General features: G+C 40.7%; 1 protein-coding gene and 1 long non-coding RNA gene across 2 annotated transcripts in view; one reads left to right on the top strand and one right to left on the bottom strand.

The window, feature by feature from the left end:
* The window catches only part of nbas (NBAS subunit of NRZ tethering complex), a 188,844-nt gene that overhangs the window by 79,790 nt on the left and 87,017 nt on the right, over positions 1-22,037 (top strand). The window contains exons 40-41 of the mRNA XM_030405478.1: positions 3,813-3,889; positions 4,913-5,050. Coding sequence (XP_030261338.1) covers positions 3,813-3,889; positions 4,913-5,050 — 215 coding nt within the window. The remainder of the gene's footprint in view (positions 1-3,812; positions 3,890-4,912; positions 5,051-22,037) is intronic.
* Positions 6,836-14,800, bottom strand: LOC115574168 (uncharacterized). The gene is made up of 3 exons (XR_003982438.1): positions 13,343-14,800; positions 12,770-12,885; positions 6,836-9,654 (listed from the first exon to the last, which is right to left on the bottom strand). It is a non-coding gene; the product is annotated as an uncharacterized LOC115574168 (long non-coding RNA).

Raw genomic sequence — 22,037 nt, 5'->3', positions numbered from 1 at the left:
ACACTCCCCCTCCGCCGCCGTCGTTCAAATGAATATCTCTCTCCTTAAAAGTCACCTTCCCTTCGGAGCTGCCGCGGAGTGCGACGTGTCGGGAAAGAAAAAAAGCCGGCTGGGACGGCACCGCGTCTGATAACAACCTTCGATTAATGACTGCCGTATCCAAATACGCCACGCCGGCCGTCCTCAAAAAACAGACTGGGAGATGGCCTTTAAGAAAATAAATATATTGATTTTTCACCTGGCCCAGATAAGCTGGAGGTAATTAATGATGACACAAGTGGAAAGTGACTCGATGGGATTGAGCTGAGTAAGATGGTGTGAGGAGAAGCTGACACACACACAGACGGCATGGAGGGCTGCCATTGGTGCATGTTTGGACCAGGCCATAATCACTTGTTTTTTTCACCCTGCCTGCACAGGTGAAATAGTAATAAGTCACTGTCTCACCATCCGACTAACAATATGCCAGATTTAGCTGACACAGGGAGCGGGAGCGTGTTTGGATGCATACGCACACACACACTGCAGAAAAACAGGCCCAGCCACCCCTCAACTCGGTGTCTCTTTATCACTCTCCCTGTTTTCCTCTCCCTCTCTCACAAGCAGAAATACTGTATGCTTTTAAGTCGGGGTTATCTATTCTGTGTGTGCGTGTGTGTTTACCCCTCTGGTAATTCCTGTCCCGATGGTATCAGTAGCTTTAGAGAGGCGTGTAATCAGCTCATTCGGAGGTGTAGCTCATTGAAACCCGGGGGGTAGGAGAGGAGGGGAGAAGGAAATGCGAAAAAGAAGGAGGGCGGGCGCGGCGCTTAAGAGAGCTGTTATGGCTCTTTAAACCGGCGCATCACTCCACCCAACCTCGCGCCACGCACACGCTGAACCTCCGACTACATGTGTCAGGTATCGGCCCGTGAGTGCACATATGTATATTAGTGTGCGTTTTGTTCTACAGTAGATGTCTCTCTCCCTCTGCCCCCCCTGCCTCAGTCTCTCTCTCCCAGTGTCCATGCTCTACTTTTCTCTGTCTGTTCCATTTTGTCTCAGGCTCTTATCACCAACACAGGCTTTTGTTCTCCTTGGGTCTGAGACTACAAAGTGATTCTGTCTGCCTCTGCTCCTCTCCGCTCTCTCCCACTGTATCCTCAGAGTGAGTGAGCGAGTCAGAGAGTGATTAACTAAGGGAGTCTGTGTGTTTACAGTGTTTGGTGTTCATCCGGCAAATAGGAGTGTTTTTAATCAGTGTTAGCGTGTGAGTGCGAGCCTGATTTGGCCTCAAGGCCGGCAGTTTGAGAAGAAAAGTCCAACCCCTCTGCCCAGAGCTCAGTCTAGACTCCATATCCCATCAGCCTTAGGGAGACTGACAACATGGGCCGTGTCCCAGTTCCATATTACACAATAACTCGAAGCAGTTTCCAAGTATGTATTAGGCTGAGAAGCACTGGAAAAACAGCAAAATCAAGTATAATCAAATGAGTCAGTATGCATACTAAAATATGCTTGATTTTTTGAGTGCCGTTTGATGCACACTTTTGTCCCACAATGCAAAACACAAAGGCAGTGGAGGAGCAATTCACAGCTGCACATCATTAAAACCCATCGCGTACGTGGGTGACGCAGCTTGAGGAAATGTTTGGGTGATTGTTGAAAACAGTTTTTGTTCTTTTTCTGAGATTTAATACCGCATTCATGCGATGTGGGCGAATGGAAATAACAGGAAAAAAAAAAAAACTCTGGTTATTCCGTTGCAGTAGTCAGAATTTAAATCACTCAAATTAGCTGCTTTTGTTCTGGTTACATGTTTGAAGTGTTTCATTAACATTTAACAGTAAGTGGACCACATTTTCAATGTACTGAATCAATTGCATTCATTTTGTATAAGTGCATTGGATTTTATTTTTTTTTGTAGCCATTCTGGCACCCGTTTGTTGACATTTCTCTAGTTCTTTTATCAAAGATTCTGAATAACTTCTCGGAGGCAGATGCAATTGATATTTCCAATTCAGCAGCTCATGATTGCTGTCTGAAAAAATGTCATAAATGCAGCATAATTGTCAGCAGCATTCCAAAGATGCTGTTTAATTCATGCCCATTTGCACACATTTTGCATCATTCTCATCAGTACAAGTCCATGAATATAAGTATGATATGAGAGTAAATATAAACAAAGTAATCTCAACTCAAAGCTGCTACAAGAAACTGATTGATTCTGGTCCCATATCGTACCACCAGACTACAGAGCAGCTTCTTACCCCAAGCAGAAATGCTAAATAAACTTTTTTTCCAAATTCAACGGGATATCTTCATATAAATATACAATATGTAACATCTACCATTACTCAGCTGATCAGAGTCGGCCAGCTATGGAGGACAGAGTGGGATGCAGAGCCAGACCTTCTGGAGGACGTCAGATTCTGCTCTGATTCGGGGCAGTTTTTTCCAATGGAATGAGAGCTCAGAGATTACTTTGAAACTTTTGGGATTAAAAAGAGGATTTATCTTGACACCCACATATCAACCTGACTGCAGCAGCGATTTGCAGGAGTGACCTCCTTTGTCGGGTGTTTATGTTTGTGCAATGCCGACTGCCGACTGGAGCCGGATGGTTAATGTTACTTCACATCATGAACATAATGTTACTGTGAGGAAAGGTAAAAAGGATGAGAGAGAACCAGAGTCTCTGGTGAGTGCTGAAATTGGTGATTGACGTGAACACAGGGGCACACACACACACACACACACACACACACACACACACACCCTAAATCAACTACCATTGCTGATGAAAACGTGAGCAAAAAAAAGGGGTAAAGCTGGCTACCAAACGAAACACCCGGTTAACTTGTGTAAAGTTGTGGATTCCCTTCGGTTTGAACATTATTGGAAACATTTACTATGATTTAGTACTCAACAAAATACATGACAAAGGTCTTGTCCACCCACTTGGGTCCACATGACGGAGGTTTTGTCATCTGAGGGTGTCGTGCAGGACGTCCTCCAACAAATCCAAATTTGTTGTTGCAGCTATTCTACCAGAAGCTATGTAATACATCTGTGCATGTGAGGAATGCGTCCCAAATGTACTTAAGAAAATTGTAAAAAACATAAAAAAACAAAAACAGAATTACAATGTTTGTGTGGTGTTTGCAGCTGTCAGAAACTGTTCAGTCCCAGTCGTGGTGATCCGCTCGGCCTGATCAGCGGTCCAAACAGACAAGTCGAGACCAGCTATACACAGATAATGTTGGATTGTTATAATCAAACGCCTCTGCCTGTCTTTACTGTCGTACGCACAGGCTAATTTGGCATTCTGGGGATTCAACTTTAAAGTGCACTTGGATGAAGTTTGGTCTCATCTGGAAAGCACTTATTAGAAGCGGGCATGTACTTACTCTTTGAATAATAAATACTCTCGGTGCTAGAAACCGATACAAGCACGCATATGCACGCATGCACACAACCAAACAACAGTTGTAGACAACATATGCAAACACACACACATGCACAGACGGGAAAACAATAGCCCAGCGAGAAGATGGACAGAATCCCAGAGCTCAGGGGGGATTTTTAATGACGCTTCTTGACTTTGTCTCCCCCACTTTTCTTCCCGTCTCCCTCTATTTTTACCTTCCCTCTCTTTTGTCTGGCCCGCAGAGAGGTGTGTTCTGACAGGCACTGTCGTCTGTATTCAACAATCGTAGGATGAGACTCATCCAGGAGGGGAGGGCTGGTTACTAATCCTCAGTGCTTTAGTTAAAGTCTTTTTCTTCCCCCTTTCTCTCCCTCTCTCTCTCCATCCCTCCATCCTTCTCCAGTTTTGTTGCAGCTGGCCAACGATGCATTTCCCAGGGACATGATGCTGGCTCTGTCCTACTTACTGGCCTTGCCTCAGGTAGGTGGACACACAGTCACCCGCCCATACACACACACAGCTTTATTTTGGACATACTCACACTCAGACTCCAGTATTGTAAGGGTGCTTGTACCTCAGTAAGATTCAGGTTAATGGCCGAGTGAATCTATATCCTCTATCGATCCCTTACCTCTCTAGATGAGCCATTGTGCTCAGCAGTTTATCAGCCGTTTGCATCATCAGTGTGTCAAATCAAAGTCACACTCGAGTTGCCGGATGACACGTAACACTAACAGTTCATCAAAAGCATGACATTTGGACGGCCCCATTAATCAAGCTGTACGCGTTGCGTCTCAAGTGGTTTCATTACTCCCTCGATTCGATCAACAGTCACACCATTTCTATACTCGTAATGTGTGGCTCCTGTTTACCCTGTCTTAGCTGTCGGAGGAACAGTCGGCGTACTTTGACGGCTAAGGAAACAATAAAACGGAGAAACCTGCTCGCGACCAGATTGTGTTCAAGCGGAAGTGAAGTCCCTCATTAGTTTTAACGCTCGCTGTATCTCCGGTAAAACACTGGAGTGCTCGGGTGGATATTACATACATTAGGTATCTCCTGGAGAGCTTGGATTGGACGTTTGACGTTACTGACTGACCCACTGAGAATTCTGAATGAATTAACACCCGAACGATTGGGGTGGGACGAAATATTGATACTGAAATATATCGTATTACTTCCTCGTCATCATTACCTTAATTCGACCATTGAGAGAAAACTCTATTTGCAATGATGCCTTGATAACAACAGAATGGACACCACAATGCACATTCTTTTTTTTTCCCCTGAAAGTTTGGTCTTTTAGATATTGAACTTGTTAATTTTTTGTTTTGTAATTTTGTTAATTATAAATCAAACTCTGGAAGGCCAGACGATTTTATTTTACTTTCAGTAGATTAAGTATTAAAATCAAGCTGAGTTTATTTGCATTTTGCTCGTTCTTCTTCTCCCACCACCAGCTAACTTTCTTATTCTTACCCCTTTTTTTTTCCATCCATGCAGGTACTGGATGCCAACAGGTGTTTTGAGAAACAGTGTCACTCCGCCTTGTCGCTCCAGCTGGCTGCCTACTACTACTCCCTACAGATCTACTCACGCCTCACACCCTGCTTCAAGAACAAAAGCCATTCGCTCTACCAGGTTAGCATGGAATACTAGTTGTGTGTGTGTGTGTGTGTGTGTGTGTGTGTGTGTGTGTGTGTGTGTGTGTGTGTGTGTGTGTGTGTGTGTGTGTACTTGTTTTCATGACAAATCAGGACAATTTTATGATAACACACCTTCACTATCAGGACACTCGGAAAAATGAGGACATTTTTGACGTCCTCATTTTTCTGAGCTCTCTACAGTGTTCTAGACCCCCCTAACATGCTCCCAGACCAAAAATCTCCAATGTACTGAAACATCACAATTTTAAGAAATTAAGTGTGTAAGTGTGTTTAGCATTTTTGCTCATCTTTGAGTACGCCAACTAGTGGCCAGTTTTGGAAGTTAACACACTTTTAACACACTTTCAGTGACGTCACTCTGCGGGTCCTCATATGTCACTTTGTTCGGACACACTAACACATTTGAAGCACTACTGCAATACACATATTCCATACAATAAGAGTCAAATAATAATAATAATAATAATAATTATCATCAACATCTGGGTCTTAGGTGCAATAAGTAATATCACCAACAGTAGCCTAAGGCAGGTTAAGTGGGTGCAATGTATTGTGAAGGAACAACACTATTTAAAGCACTGGCAATAATCATATATGCAATATTTATTAGAATTATTACATTTTTAATAATTATAATCAATACTCTTCAACTCTGTAGTAAACAAGTGTTAACGCACAGTAAGCAGTAGGGTTGCAAAGGGGTGGAAACATTTCTGGGAACTTTCCATGGGAAGTTAAACTGGGGAATTTTGGAAATTCCAAATTGGAAACTTACCATGTGAATAAATGGGAATTAATGGGAAATGCGGGGTAATTCATACAAACTCTGTCATAAGCAAGCATAAATATAACACTCAGACTTTTTGAATTATTTTCTTTGCGGTGTAACATTTTTGAAGCTGAAATAAGTAAATCCCACGGGAACCGTGGCAAAAGCCAGCCTCAGCTGACTCAACACTTCAGCCCGCACTATAAAGACGCTAGCAAGGCAGATGCTAGCAGTGTAGCAACAGTTGGAGCCCAACCGTTAACACTGGACATGCTCATCGGTGAACTCGAGAAAATACTCAACGATGTAACAGCTCACCACCTCCCTGAATACTGCCATGGCTCCTATCAAAGCATCTCTCCAAAAGATCGCTGATACCATAGCCTCACACACAGCTACCATCTCCGCAATGGAAACAACCCTCACTTCCCACTCAGGTGACCTGACGATTCTGCAGCGCGAAGTGGCCACACTAAAATCCAAGGTGGAGACCACCAATCAGATGAATGAAAAGCTACAGCTGGCAGCTTGGTTTCATGATCCAAACGGCAGAATCTCCTTGTGATTGGCATCCAAGAGGGAGCGGAGGGGACTGATGCTCGGCTCTTCATGACTACGCTGTTCAGGGAGGTGACTGGAGATGCTTTACTGGATACTAGCTTTGAACTGGACCGAGCTCACCGCAGTCTGGGGCCGAAGCCAGCACAGGGTTCCCAGCCCATTGTTGTACGCTTTCACAGACACATCCAGAAAGAGCGAGTGCTGCTATGGGTGAAGAAAACACAGAGCATCTCCTACCAGGGTTATCCCATAAGGATCTTTGAGAATTTCAGCACCTCACTCACCAAGAAACAGGCATCATTCAACAAATTTAAGTCTCTCCTTTATAAGGATGGGATACGCTTCGGGTTGATATACCCGGCGCGGTTACGGGTCACCGTCGCATATTTGACTCCATGGATGAAGTAGAGCATTTCTACTGTGATCTCAGCAGTAAGTGAAAACATAACGTCTCTTTACACATCTCCTTTAACTTTTTTGGTGCTCTATGAAAACTGGACTGAAGTTATAGGCAGACTGGTCTGCCTGGTAGGATTTGACTGTGCTGTTAAACATTAGTCCAAAGATTTCCTATGAAGAGCACAATTGGTTTTTGTTAAGTACGGAAAACTGGTACACTAAGGTTTTTACGCTGTCAAATGGTAAATCAGAGGTGTACACATTTTCACAGCTGAAAAGGAAGCAAACTCCTATCAACTCAATCGGTTGTGTAAAGCAGTAGTTCCTGCATGCTCATCAGTGTTAAAGATGAGGTTAGGACAAATATGTAAGTTTCTTTTGAACTTGAAGGTGTCACTAAGGACATCTGCCTTTTCTCTTTTTTTGAATATCTTTGGTAGAGGAGTGTTCGTTTTTTCCTTAGACTCTCACGATGGCACTGTATATGTTGTTGCTACTTTGCTTAAAAGTACTGAAATGACTCAGCTAAGGCACCATATCATCAGAGCACTTGGAGGATTGATATTTTGGCACTGATTCCATGACTGACATAAGCCAGAAAGACATGTTACAAACCATCAGGCTCATGAGCTGGAATGTCAGGGGACTTGGTGGACCTATTAAAAGGACAAAAGTACTTTCACACCTTAAGAGTGTGAAAACAGACATTGCGTTTCTACAAGAAATCCATCTTCGTCTATGCAACCACACCAGAATACGAAAACCCTGGGTTGGACAGGTTTTCCACTCCAACTTCAATAGTTGCTCAAGAGGCACAGCTATTTTTCTGCACAAGCAAGTACAGTTCTTATCAGAACAGGTCATATCTGATCCCAATGGCCGTTATATTATTGTCGTTGGTGTGCTGTTCCAAACTCCTGTTATTATGGTTTGTGTTTATGCCCCCAACTGGGACTGCCCTAATTTTATGACTTCCCTATTCTTATCCATTCCAAGCCTAGATACAATCAACTCATCTTTGGAGGGGATCTTAACTTATCTGTCAATCCCACACTTGACAGATTGTGTTCAAGAAAACTAACTCAATCCAAAGCAGCTAAATGTGTGTCTGTATTCACAGATCAAATTGGCAGTGTGGACGTGCGGCGTTTTTTCCACCCAACAGCGAAAGAGTTTTCATTTCATTCCCAGGTTCATCAAACATACCCTTGAATAGACTACTTTTTTCTTGATAAGATTTTATTACCCTCAGTGAAACAATGTGAATAATTATTTCAGGCCATGCCCCCCTCTTATTAGATTTGGAACTAGTCCCTAAAACCAAAAGCCACTCAACCTGGAGATTAAACACTGGGCTATTATCATCCGACAAATTTTGTGGATTTATTTCTGACAGGATTTCACGCTTTCTCGAAAATAACAAATCTGACTCTACATCACCTTCTCTCCTGTGGGAAACCTTCGGTAATATGTGGAGAGATTATCTTATATAAAGCGAGGATACGAAAGGGTGAAAAACAAAGACAACTTGAACTGATGGAAACAACTCTTCAAATTGACAGACAACACTCCACTTCAGCCAATCCCACTCTCTAGATGGAGAGACTTTAATTACAGACTGAATTTGACCCCATTTCCACAAACAAAGTGGAGTTTCTTTTAAGGGGTACAAAGGGCACTTATTATGAATATGGAAACACGGCTAACCGGTTACTAGCAAGGCAACTAGAACATCAATCCTCTTCCCAATTCATTGCACAAATTCGTAAGAACCCCCAAACTTCAGTTACAGACCCAACCGAGATAAATATTTTTGCTTCATATTATTCTGATTTATATAAATCAGAAGCCTCTTCAGACACTACCTCAATGAACAAATTCTTAGATAACTTAGTCCATTGCTGCTTCTAGGTAGAATCAATTCTATCAGAATGAATGTCCTACCTAAATGTTTATTTCTTTTTCAGTGTCTACCTATATACCTGCCCAAAACTTTTTTAAAAGAATTGGATAAGATCATTTCACATTTCATTTGGTCGGGAAAGACTTCAAGGGCAAAGTACTCAATTTTGCAAAGAACCAAGGATGAGGGTGGCCTTGCTCTGCTGGATTTCAGGGCATACTATTGGGCAGCCAGTATTCCAAAAATCTATACCTGGTACAACTCCCCCAGCACATTAGCATATCTGATTTACTTTTATTCGCTTGTTAAGCTTGCATGCAGTAATGTGGCTTCAATAGTCCTGCTGTGGGTGTGCAGGATTCTAGAAATTAGCTGTGCATGTGATTGAGGAATGCACAGAGCAGGGTAGTAATTCAACTGAATTTGTATTAAATCTCGTTGTTTTAACTAAGATATAAGCAAGATATTTTTTAACTACATTTAAATTCCTTGTTAGAGGCTAACCAGCAATTTTGCAAATTTCTCATTATTCCTGTTAATTCCTATAAATTCTCATATATTCCCTTTAATTCACATGGAAAGTTTCCAACTTTGAACATTCAAGGAATTTTGCAACCCTAATAAGCAGCACCATAAATTCTCACAGTGAACAACAATATCATATACTCTCATTCAATAGTTAGTGCTCAGCTCTGTACAGTAAACATCTCAGTGTTCTGTATAGTAATCAGTCTTAGGCAGAATAAGAAACTCTCAAATTCTCACAGTACAATTGAGAACAATAACAACAACATTCTATATTCTTAATAAGAGTCTTGGATATTGTTGTTATTGTTCTCAATATCAAGGTGAGAATGTATAAGCTGAATACGCTGACCATGCTGAGTGCGAGGGAAGGTCTTCAGGATCTGTTGTGCAGGGCCAGCAGCTCTTGTTTGAGAAATGTCTGGAAATGTAAAAAGTTTCAAAATGAGTCTGTGGAAGTTAATCCTCATGATCAATACTGAAATTCAAAAATCAAAATTGTGTTTTTCCTCTTGTTCCCACAACTGTACGTTTGAGCTTGTGTATGTACTTGTGTATGTATGTAAACAGTCCTCAAGGATCAAAATCTGCACATACATCATTCTGCATGATATTTCTGTTACTTGATTTTGAATGTGTTTACATGTACATGTATTTACATTACTTTGCAGTATTTTGTAATTGTATTTGACAGGGCAAATTAAGTTCAACCTGTGTGAGCACATGCTTTCTGCCTTAACCAGTGCAGTGGACTGTCGTTCATGGTAAACATATAGAAATGTTTGGACTGCAATAACTACATAAAATATACTTTTTAGAATGTAAACATTTGAACGGCATAGGAGAAGGCTAAGGATATAAACAACTCATACATGCTTATTTGTTCATGGTCATTTACTGGCAGGTGAGGTAATTACTAGTGGTTCTGTTCAGTAAACATATCTAAAGTGCCCTCAATATATTGTTCATGTACATGTTATGATGATTGATTAATTTAGTTCAGGGATGGGCAACTTTAATGATAGAGAGGGCCACAAAAATGTTATCCTCATACTCGAGGGCCAGATTTTAATCGTGTACTTCCACCAGTAGGATACTGTATCCCCATCATTCAATCAGCCAATTTAACACAGAGACAAAACATTCACATTCATGAGTGATATACAATTACTTCAGTGCAATGATGTCTGAAAAATCATCATTCAATAAAAATAACAGGCACAAAGTGCAACAGTAATAAAAAAACAAAACAATATTCATGTTTGATGTGCATTTCTACTCTCTGCCTTCCCATTCCATGACATGTTTCATATTTATGACTTGATATTTGTGCCACATTCGTGAAGGAGCAATGGGAGATTTTGAGCACAGAAAAATATATTTTGCTTGAACATAAATTACATTTTGAAGATGATTTTCCCCGGGTAAAACATACATTTCATTTGCGGAAACAGAAATATATTCTGTGCTCAATAAATGTGTTTGTATGTTTGCTTTTATGCATTTTAAGATGCCATTATAACCTCTGCGCTCTCACAAACTCTTGCTGGCTGCGCTGCAGACTGCTCGCTCTTGCTCTCAGTCTCTCCTTCTGTGCGCTCAACTTCGCCTGTACACTGGCTCAAGTTAGCACTGCGTTAACAAACAGCTAATCACGGCCTCTCCTTGGATAACACCGGAGCGCACTACACGGATGCGCTCCGACTCTGACTGCCCTTACACCTGGACGCCGCACACCTCGATCACGTGCACGGCCACAGTTTGCCATACACACAGCTCTCCTATTTCCCGTTTGACGGACTCCTCGGCATGTGCACTCCTAAGAGCCTGCGTTCAACCACCTTTGTCTCCACCTTGCTGAGTTGTTTGTCTTCCAGCTCCTGCGGCAGGTGCTTCCTCAGCCACGCGTGGACTTCATTTACGCAGCGCCGCTCCTTTTGCGGATGAACGCAGGCTCGAAGGAGTAATCACACACGCCGAGGAGTCCGTGAAAGGGGAAACAGGAGAGCCGTGTGTAGGGTAAACTGTGGCCATGCACGTGATCGAGGTATGCGGCGTCCAGGTGTATGGGCAGTCAGAGTCGGAGCTCATCCTTGTAGTGCGCTCCGGTGTTGTCCATGGAGAGGCCGTGGACAGCATGCGTGGACATTTAAAACAGGCTCCACTAACGCCCTGAATTAAAAAGGATAGAACATGTTTGTTCTTTGTGTTTTTGAGGCTGGAAGTATGGGGGGTGTGATCCGGGCGGAAGACCTATCTCTCATCAACATTAATTGTTTACATGATGGTCCTTCCGTCGACACTGTGAATTATTGATATTTGGAAATTGACTCGCGGGCCGCACTGAGTGAGGACGAGGGCCGCATGTCGTCCACATGGAACAAAAGTACTGACAGAGGATTTCATATTTTGCATCAAAGTAATGATGATTTCTGATTGTATGTTGCAAATGAAAGCTGGTTGAACATGGCCACCAGTGAACAAGTAGTCTAAGTAACAGCCCACCACCACAGCAACCACAAATGGAGTGCATCATCCACTGTTCTTATGATAGAGATAAGCTGGTTTCACCTCAAAGTGTTGACCAATGGCCAGTAATCTGAAGCTGAGTTGTCAATGTGAACTTGCACAGCAATTTACATTGCTGTTTACTGCCAAATATCCCACTTTTCATGCAGTGTGGAGAACTCTGCTCAGGGCAGCTCGGATACAAAATCACGCTTGAGTATTGCAAGTGACAGAAGACATTCCTGAGGGACAGATTCCAGCAATTAACACAGAAAGTGCTGCAGTATCTTCTCTATGAAGAAAGTTCATTGGTTGGAAAAGAAAAGCAAAGTGCTGATGGCTCTGCTCAAAGAAAGAATATAACGGTAGGGGAACACTGGGAGCAGAGCGCCACAATCGGTTTATGAGACTGGCAAATCATTGCATCCTGTTTTTATTTACATTTTACACAGCGTCCCAACTGTAAAGTTAGCACTTTAGATATCTTAACTGAACAGAAATACAGAACCACTAGCACTTAACAACGCCTGCCAGTAAATGACCATGAGCAAACAAGCACGTACCAGTTGTTTATATCCATAGCCTTTTCCTATTGTATTCAAATGTTTACATTCTGAAAAGTAAGATACATTTTATATAGTTAATGCAGTCAGAAAATATGTTTACCATGAAGGACAGTCCACTGCACTGGTTGAGGCAGGAAGCATGAGCTCACACAGATTGAACTTTATTACAGACATCCTGTGAGTAGTGTGGCCTTCCCTTTGAGTGTGTCAAAGTCTATTGCTCTTCAGTCCTGTCAAGTACAATGATAAAATACTCCAAAGTAATGTAAATGTAGTACTTGTGTTTTGATCATTAAGCATTGACAACTTTGAAATAACATACTGAGATGGTCAAGCTTTACTTGCTGTCACTCAAAATGTTCTAAGAGACAACAACATTCCAGCAGGCAAGCAATATAAAAGAGCAATTCACATATTGCTATATGGTGGGTTAGAAACATTTTTAGTTAATTAGTATTCTACCTTGGGAACTTTTAGGTACAGCAAAAGTAGGTTGAACTGGGAGGTTCCTGCCACTGCTGCTCTCATCCAGTTCAATATGGTCATCATCAGGGTCAGTCTCTCCTCCCTTTGTGTACCTATACGTATTGATTGACATAGCCAACACTTCATTAATTATATTTTAAATTAAAATTTCCTTATACTTTTAACAATATAGCCTTGTGTAAAGTGCAGATGTTTAACAACTATCAAAACACTTTTAAAAACTGCACAGTACACAATGCCAGCTTCATTTTGTAATTAATTTAGTCATTAAAAGTGAGTAATTGAGTTACTTCATTTACTGAGCAACTGTAAAATCCTTCAGAACAACACATTATACTACTGTGTATGACAAATTAGGACATTTTTAAAACCCCACACCTATATAACACACCACAATCTGGACAATGCGAAAAATGAGGACATTTTCACATGCCTATGAAGTGTTGTTTAAGAACAGTTTCCCATGCAAACGGAACCTAATTAACTGTAACAGCAGTTTGCAAAACATTGTTGTAACAACTCTCAACAACTTAGAAACATTGTTCTTACCTGAATTTCGGTGCGTGCTGCTGAGCTTCAACTGTAAACACGACGAGGAAAGTCCGTGACTGGTGAAGTTCCTGCATTAACCACTTCCTGTATGTCTTTCTTTCAAAATAAAAGCCCTCTAGAGTTATATACACAGTTCAGTCTTATACTGGGTTTCAGTTTTGTTTCCGTTTGATCATACAACTGCGGCTGGCAACTAGCTTTACACAATGATCGCGTTTCAGGTCAGCGTTGGATGGTTAGTCAATCAGTCAGTCAGTGATGCTGCATCTGATTGGGCGATAGAACGGATACGCCCGTGGTGGAGATCTCGGCGAACGGCACATCCGGGACCTTCAGCTCAGGAGACATTTAATCCTTCGACGGCAATGCAAGACGCCCACCTAATGAGGTAAAGTTGGCTAATAACTGCCTTAGAAAACATAATTGCAAAGCCTCTGAAACTGATATGTCCGCAGCGGAGCTCTTGGTGAACGGCACATCAAGGACCATTAGTGCTCAGGAGATATTTAATCCTTAGACGTCGATGCTAGACACCCACCTCATGAGGTGAAGTGGTTAAGTAGCTAGCCAATTAGCTAAACGGAAATCAAACAGCAGTGGACTCAAACAACAGGAGGGGATGTATCATAAATATTAATTAATTACTTTTGCTTAATCTTTAAATCAGATAGTAGAAGTTGTTGCTAAATATAACTGTTCATAACAATGCGAACCTGAGTTAAAGTACCATTCTCCAAACAAACGTTTTCATCTTCAACTGCAGAGACAGTCAAAGTTGTTTGTTTTTTTGGTTTTTTTGCACAAGATATTTTTTCTGGAATTTAGATGATGTTTTCCTATTTAACACAAATTGATGATATTAGTTAATCAGTACAGGTAGAGTACAGTTTTATAATGATTTTATAGTAGCATTTATCTTATAAGTTGCTTTGTTGGTGCTTTGGTAAGTTAATATTATTTGTTAAATTTTTTAAATGTTTAATGACATTTACACAGGATTTACACCGATCTATTAGCCTGATCAGCAAAGGAGTTATGAATAATACCACTTTGATTCAAAATAAGTACTGGTCTTTTTTTGTACTTGTCTCATTGACTTTTTGTCATCTTCCCATGTAGATGTTTGCAGGTTGAGGACTACATGGCCAAGTAAAGAGCATGTCAAAAAGAAGAGCCAGACTTCATCCTGAGGCTGAGGCTACTCAGTTTATTTTATCTGGAGGTGACAAGCCTTGTTTAAAGGTCCAGTGGATCAATGACTATAAAGGTATGTTCGATATCATTCCTGATGATTACTGCGTGAACGTTACTAGACATCATGACAACATAATCACACAACACAACAAATTGCTAATGAAATTGTTGCCATCTATTTTAATAATAATTTTTTAAAGTCCGTGTAAAGCAGAAATAAATGTGTGTTATGAGTTTGTCACACCACAGAAACATGTGTCATTGACCACTGAGCCAAATTTGAAAGATTAAAAAAATTGCCAAGTATATAAAATTAGGTCTCAAAATCATGGAAAAACAAGCACTTCTCTCTGCTGTGAAACGCTGGGGGCGTGTCAGTTAGAGGCGCTGGAGCCACACCCACGTAGGGAGGGGAGCCTCCTTCGTGTACTGTACAAAGACGTAACCTACAGTAACAATGGAAGCTAGCAGCATCATTGGACTGACCCAGCCCGACCTGTTTGAGCCATCAGAGCCAGAAACTGACTCTGAGTCAGACACTGATAGTGCTCAGCCTCGTTCCTCACAGTCCATGTTTTACATTACACACAAACGTAAAACCCCAGTCTACATATAATTCCTTGTCATAGCTATATTGGTGTACATTAAATATTACCTGTAGATTGTCATTGTGCTGTCAGATGGACTCCGCTCAGGGAATGAGGCCAAATCATGTCATGATTGAATGCAATAACATTTGCTAACATTACATGGGCATGACAGGATGCACAATGTAAAATCACTTTCAGGATTTGCACCTTCAGCAAAATGCATTTAATTGCCCAAATGTACAATATTTATAACATGCATAAGCACACACTGACAATCTCTGGCGGGCACGTAATGCCGGTGGCGTAGATTAGAGCACCTGTTGTCGGCTGGACTGGGGGATGCAAGCCGGGGACGGAGAGGGTCTGTTCGGCCCCACTGACCAGCGTCAACGGACTCTTCAGATATCCAGACTTTACCTGGTGATAGTTGCTGAAACTATCAGGGGGGTAAAGTGGACACTGCAGAGACGGGTGATGGTGGTGATTTGAAACTTTCCACAGTAGCTCCTCTTGACAAAATCACTGTTTCCTTATGTTGTCATCCTTAGGAAACTTAAATAAGCGAAGAACGTCGTTACCCTGCACACTGTGGCATCCAGGAAAGATATACCAGCCATGTGGAGGAGACATGACTGTTTAGCTGGTTAGCTAGCTGCAAACTATTCTAAGAGATGCTATCCAAGACTCGAGAGCGAGCGGAAAAGCCACCAAAGCTGATGCAGTGAATGTATTTTTACCACTTCCGCAGCAGGGCCGGGTTTATGCAAACCATGGCCACGTTACGTAACGCTGCCATGATTTCTGACCCGTCCATTAAATCCTGAACACAGAAATTTTGAAACACAGTTTGTGAGCATGGCTCCAAAATTAAATTCTAAATGGTTGAATGCTTTTTACATGTTTTAAGGAAATACGTTTATGACCTATTTAATGTGTTTACAAGAAAATGACTGAATTTGCTTTACACGGACATTAAGTGATTTTATTGATTACAGCCCTAATCATCAATTCCAGACATCACCAAACACCATTCAGATCTTTTTCTCACTGTTAAAAAGTCTTATGTTTGTTTGTTCTGCATATGTTTTGTGAATACCTGATCAGCTGCAGTTAATAAACCTGATTTGGATTGTATTACTTGACACTTATCAGTAAACTTTTGTGTATTAGGACGTGGTGTATTTGCCTGTGCACCAATTGAAAAGGGATCCTTTGTGGTCGAGTACCGTGGGGAGTTGATTTCACAATATGAACGGGACAAGCGGCAGAAAAAGTACAGAGAGAAGCAAAATGTTTTCCTGTTTGATTTTGAATGGAACAGTAGCTCATGGTGGTAAGTAAAGGCCTATACAAGATTAACTGTGCTTTACAACAATATGGTTTTAGTGCAGAAAACTTAAATATGTTTCTTTGTTTAGCATTGATGCCTCCCATGAAGATGACTCACTGGGTCGGCTGGTTAATGATGGCCACAAGTCCTCAAACTGCAAAATGAAAAAGCTGACAGTCCATGGTAAACCTCATCTTTGCTTGTTTGCTATTGAAGACATCCAAGCAGAGAGTGAAATAACCTATGACTATGGAGAATCTCAGTGGCCATGGCGAGCTCTGGTGAGTAAATCCTCTTCATAGATTATACAGTAAAAGATCTGTTAAGTATTAGGAGATGAAAAAGACAGATTAAATTAAAATTATTGATTATAATTTCTCGTTCAATTCACAATTGTGTGGGGTTTAGAGCTTTCTTTGACACCAACAGACGAAGTTAGAAGTCAGGAACATGGACTCTACATGTGTTCAGTCGTCATGTCCTCATATTGTTTTAGGCTGTGAAAGACTTGAGTGTGTTTCAGTTGATGTGCTCATGGGTTGACCCAAGGACTGTAGAGCGTGTGTTACATGTCCTCATATTGTTTTAGGCTGTGAAAGACTTGAGTGTGTTTCAGGGGATGTCCTCATATTGTCTGACCCATCTACTGTAGAGTGTGTGTTACATGTCCTCATACTGCTGGGTAGCAGATGCTGTACAGTGTAAGCAGTTTCTATAGAGTTTGGCATAATGAGCCTACATCCTCCTGTGAATTTCGCTCACTGCAACAAGTGTGATCATTTGTTCATTAATTAGTCAGGATTTATAGTACAGAATATGTCTGACACTGTATTGTTGTGTTTTGTTGCAGACACCAAGTGTTCAGATCCTGACTCAACCTTCTGCAGACCAAGAAGTGTGTGAGAGATCCACTTCATCCTTCCAACAGGTAATTACACATTAATTTATTCTATTTAGAATTAAGTATGTGTCTTAATTGGGCCCAGTGCATACACAAAATGCCCTTTCACTGTATGAAAACAATCAGTTTGTGTAAAATGTTCACAATAGCAAGGTTAGCATTACTTGTTTGTGAATAGCTTAGCAAACAGACATTGGCTGTACTATTTGTTGGCTCTAACTTCCCCTTGAAGCATCAAATTGATCTGTATTCTCACTAAATTCTTTATTTTTAGTCCTTTTTCCTTATGTTTTTGTCCATTTCACATCTGCTGATCAGTTAACATGATTGGATTTCTGGGGAAGTAGTTCCGTTCACATCACTGTGGGGTTTAGAGCTTTCTTTTACACCAACAGAAGAAGTTAGAAGTCAAGAACATGGACTCTATATGTGTTCAGTCGTCATGTCCTCATATTGTTTTAGGCTGTGAAAGACTTGAGTGTGTTTCAGTTGATGTGCTCATGGGTTGACCCAAGGACTGTAGAGCGTGTGTTATATGTCCTCATATTGTTTTAGGCTGTGAAAGACTTGAGTGTGTTTCAGGTGATGTCCCCATATTGTCTGACCCATCGACTGTAGAGTGTGTGTTACATGTCCTCATATTGTTGGGTAGCAGATGCTGGACAGTGTTAGCAGTTTCTATAGAGTTTTGCATAACGAGCCTACATCCTCCTGTGAATTATGTTCACTGAAACAAGTATGATCATTTGTTAAGTAATTAATCAGGATTTATAGTACAGAATATGTCTGACACTGCATTGTTGTGTTTTGTTGCAGAAACCAAGTGTTCAGATCCTGACTCAACCTTCTGCAGACCAAGAAGTGTGTGAGAGCTCCACTTCATCCTTCCAACAGGTAATTGCACATTAATTTATTCTATTTAGAATTAAGTATGTGTCTTAATTGGGCCCAGTGCATACACAAAATGCCCTTTCACTGTATGAAAACAATCAGTTTGTTTAAAATGTTCACAATAGCAAGGTTAGCATTACTTGTTTGTGAATAGCTTAGCAAACACACATTGGCTGTACTATTTGTTGGCTCTAACTTCCCCTTGAAGCATCAAATTGATCTGTATTCTCACTAAATTCTTTATTTTTAGTCCTTCTTCCTTATGTTTTTGTCCATTTCACATCTGCTGATCAGTTAACATGATTGGATTTCTGGGGAAGTAGTTCCGTTCACATCAGTGTGGGGTTTAGAGCTTTCTTTTACACCAACAGAAGAAGTTAGAAGTCAAGAACATGGACTCTATATGTGTTCAGTCGTCATGTCCTCATATTGTTTTAGGCTGTGAAACACTTGAGTGTGTTTCAGTTGATGTGCTCATGGGTTGACCCAAGGACTGTAGAGCGTGAGTTATATGTCCTCATATTGTTTTAGGCTGTGAAAGACTTGAGTGTGTTTCAGGTGATGTCCTCATTTTGTCTGACCCATCGACTGTAGAGCGTGTGTTACATGTCCTCATATTGTTGGGTAGCAGATGCTGTACAGTGTAAGCAGTTTCTATAGAGTTTGGCATAACGAGCCTACATCCTCCTGTGAATTTTGCTCACTGAAACAAGTATGATCATTTGTTCATTAATTAGGCAGGATTTATAGTACAGAATATGTCTGACACTGTATTGTTGTGTTTTGTTGCAGAGACCAAGTGTTCAGATCCTGACTCAACCTTTTGCAGACCAAGAAGCGTGTGAGAGCTCCACTTCATCCTTCCAACAGGTAAATACACGTTAATTTATTCTATTTAGAATTAAGTATGTGTCTCAGTTGGGCCCAGTGCATACATGAAATGCCCTTTCACTGTATTAAAACAATCAGTTTGTGTAAAATGTTCACAATATCAAGGTTAGCATTACTTGTTTGTGAATAACTTAGCAAACAGACATTGGCTGTACTATTTGTTGGCTCTAACTTCCCCTTGAAGCATCAAATTGTTCTGTATTCTCACTAAATTCTTTATTTTTAGTCCTTTTTCCTTATGTTTTTGTCCATGTAACATCTGCTGATCAGTTAACATGATTAGATTTCTGGGGAAGTAGATCCGTTCACATCAGTGTGGGGTTTAGAGCTTTCTTTGACACCAACAGAAGAAGTTAGAAGTCAGGAACATGGATTCTATATATTATCAGTCGTCATGTCCTCATATTGTTTTAGGCTGTGAAAGACTTGAGTGTGTTTCATTTGTTGTCCCCATATTGTCTGACCCAACAACTGTAGAGTGTGTGTTACATGTCCTCATATTGTTTTAGGCTGTGAATGACTTGAGTGTGTTTCAGGGGATGTCCCCATATTGTCTGACCCATCGACTGTAGAGTGTGTGTTAGATGTCCTCATATTGTTGGCTAGCAGATGCTGTACAGTGTTAGCAGTTTCAATAGAGTTTTGCATAACGAGCCTACATCCTCCTGTGAATTATGTTCACTGAAACAAGTATGATCATTTGTTAAGTAATTAATCAGGATTTATAGTACAGAATATGTCTGACACTGCATTGTTGTGTTTTGTTGCAGAAACCAAGTGTTCAGATCCTGACTCAACCTTTTGCAGACCAAGAAGCGAGTGAGAGATCCACTTCATCCTTCCAACAGGTAAATACACGTTAATTTATTCTATTTGGATGAAGTATGTGTCTTAATTGGGCCCAGTGCATACACAAAATGCCCTTTCACTGTATTAAAACAATCAGTTTGTTTAAAATGTTCACAATAGCAATGTTAGCATTACTTGTTTGTGAATAGCTTAGCAGACAGACATTGGGTGTACCAATTGTTAGCTCTAACTTCCCCTTGAAGCATCAAATTGATCTGTATTCTCACTAAATTCTTTATTTTTAGTCCTTTTTCCTTATGTTTTTGTCCATTTCACATCTGCTGATCAGTTAACATGATTGGATTCCTGGGGAAGTAGTTCCGTTCACATCACTGTGGGGTTTAGAGCTTTCTTTTACACCAACAGAAGAAGTTAGAAGTCAAGAACATGGACTCTATATGTGTTCAGTCGTCATGTCCTCATATTGTTTTAGGCTGTGAAAGACTTGAGTGTGTTTCAGTTGATGTGCTCATGGGTTGACCCAAGGACTGTAGAGCGTGTGTTATATGTCCTCATATTGTTTTAGGCTGTGAAAGACTTGAGTGTGTTTCAGGTGATGTCCCCATATTGTCTGACCCATCGACTGTAGAGTGTGTGTTACATGTCCTCATATTGTTGGGTAGCAGATGCTGTACAGTGTTAGCAGTTTCTATAGAGTTTTGCATAACGAGCCTACATCCTCCTGTGAATTTCGCTCACTGAAACAAGTATGATCATTTGTTCATTAATTAGTCAGGATTTATAGTACAGAATATGTCTGACACTGTATTGTTGTGTTTTGTTGCAGACACCAAGTGTTCAGACCCTGACTCAACCTTCTGCAGACCAAGAAGTGTGTGAGAGATCCACTTCATCCTTCCAACAGGTAATTACACATTAATTTATTCTATTTAGAATTAAGTATGTGTCTCAGTTGGGCCCAGTGCATACACAAAATGCCCTTTCACTGTATTAAAACAATCAGTTTGTTTAAAATGTTCACAATAGCAAGGTTAGCATTATTTGTTTGTGAATAGCTTAGCAAACAGACATTAGCTGTACTATTTGTTGGCTCTAACTTCCCCTTGAAGCATCAGATTGATCTGTATTCTCACTAAATTCTTTATTTTAAGTCCATTTCCTGATGTTTTTGTCCATTTAACATCTGCTGATCAGTTTACATGATTGGATTTCTGGGGAAGTAGTTCCGTTCACATCAGTGTGGGGTTTAGAGCTTTCTTTGACACAAACAGAAGAAGTTAGAAGTCAGGAACATGGACTCTATATGTTATCAGTCGTCAGTCCTCATATTGTTTTAGGCTGTGAAAGACTTGAGTGTGTTTCATTTGTTGTCCCCATATTGTCTGACCCAACACTGTAGAGTGTGTGTTGCATGTCCTCATATTGTTTTAGGCTGTGAATGACTTGAGTGTGTTTTCCGGGGATGTCCCCATATTGTCTGACCCATCGACTGTAGAGTGTGTGTTAGATGTCCTCATATTGTTGGCTAGCAGATGCTGTACAGTGTTAGCAGTTCCTATAGAGTTTTGCATAACGAGCCTACATCCTCCTGTGAATTTTGCTCACTGAAACAAGTATGATCATTTGTTCATTAATTAATCAGGATTTATAGTACAGAATATGTCTGACACTGTATTGTTGTGTTTTGTTGCAGAGACCAAGTGTTCAGATCCTGACTCAACCTTTTGCAGACCAAGAAGCGAGTGAGAGATCCACTTCATCCTTCCAACAGGTAAATTCACGTTAATTTATTCTTTTTGGATGAAGTATGTGTCTTAATTGGGCCCAGTGTATACACAAAATGCCCTTTCACTGTATTAAAACAATCAGTTTGTTTAAAATGTTCACAATGGCAATGTTAGCATCACTTGTTTGTGAATAGCTTAGCAGACAGACATTGGGTGTACCAATTGTTAGCTCTAACTTCCCCTTGAAGCATCAAATTGATCTGTCTTCTCACTAAATTCTTTATTTTTAGTCCTTTTTCCTTATGTTTTGTCCATGTAACATCTGCTGATCAGTGAACATGATTAGATTTCGGGGAAG

Source organism: Sparus aurata, chromosome 22, assembly GCF_900880675.1.
Source record: "Sparus aurata chromosome 22, fSpaAur1.1, whole genome shotgun sequence".
NCBI classification, from domain to species: Eukaryota; Metazoa; Chordata; class Actinopteri; order Spariformes; family Sparidae; genus Sparus; species Sparus aurata.
The sequence above is the reverse complement of the archived record's forward strand: the minus strand, read 5'-3'. Positions and strand labels throughout refer to the sequence as shown.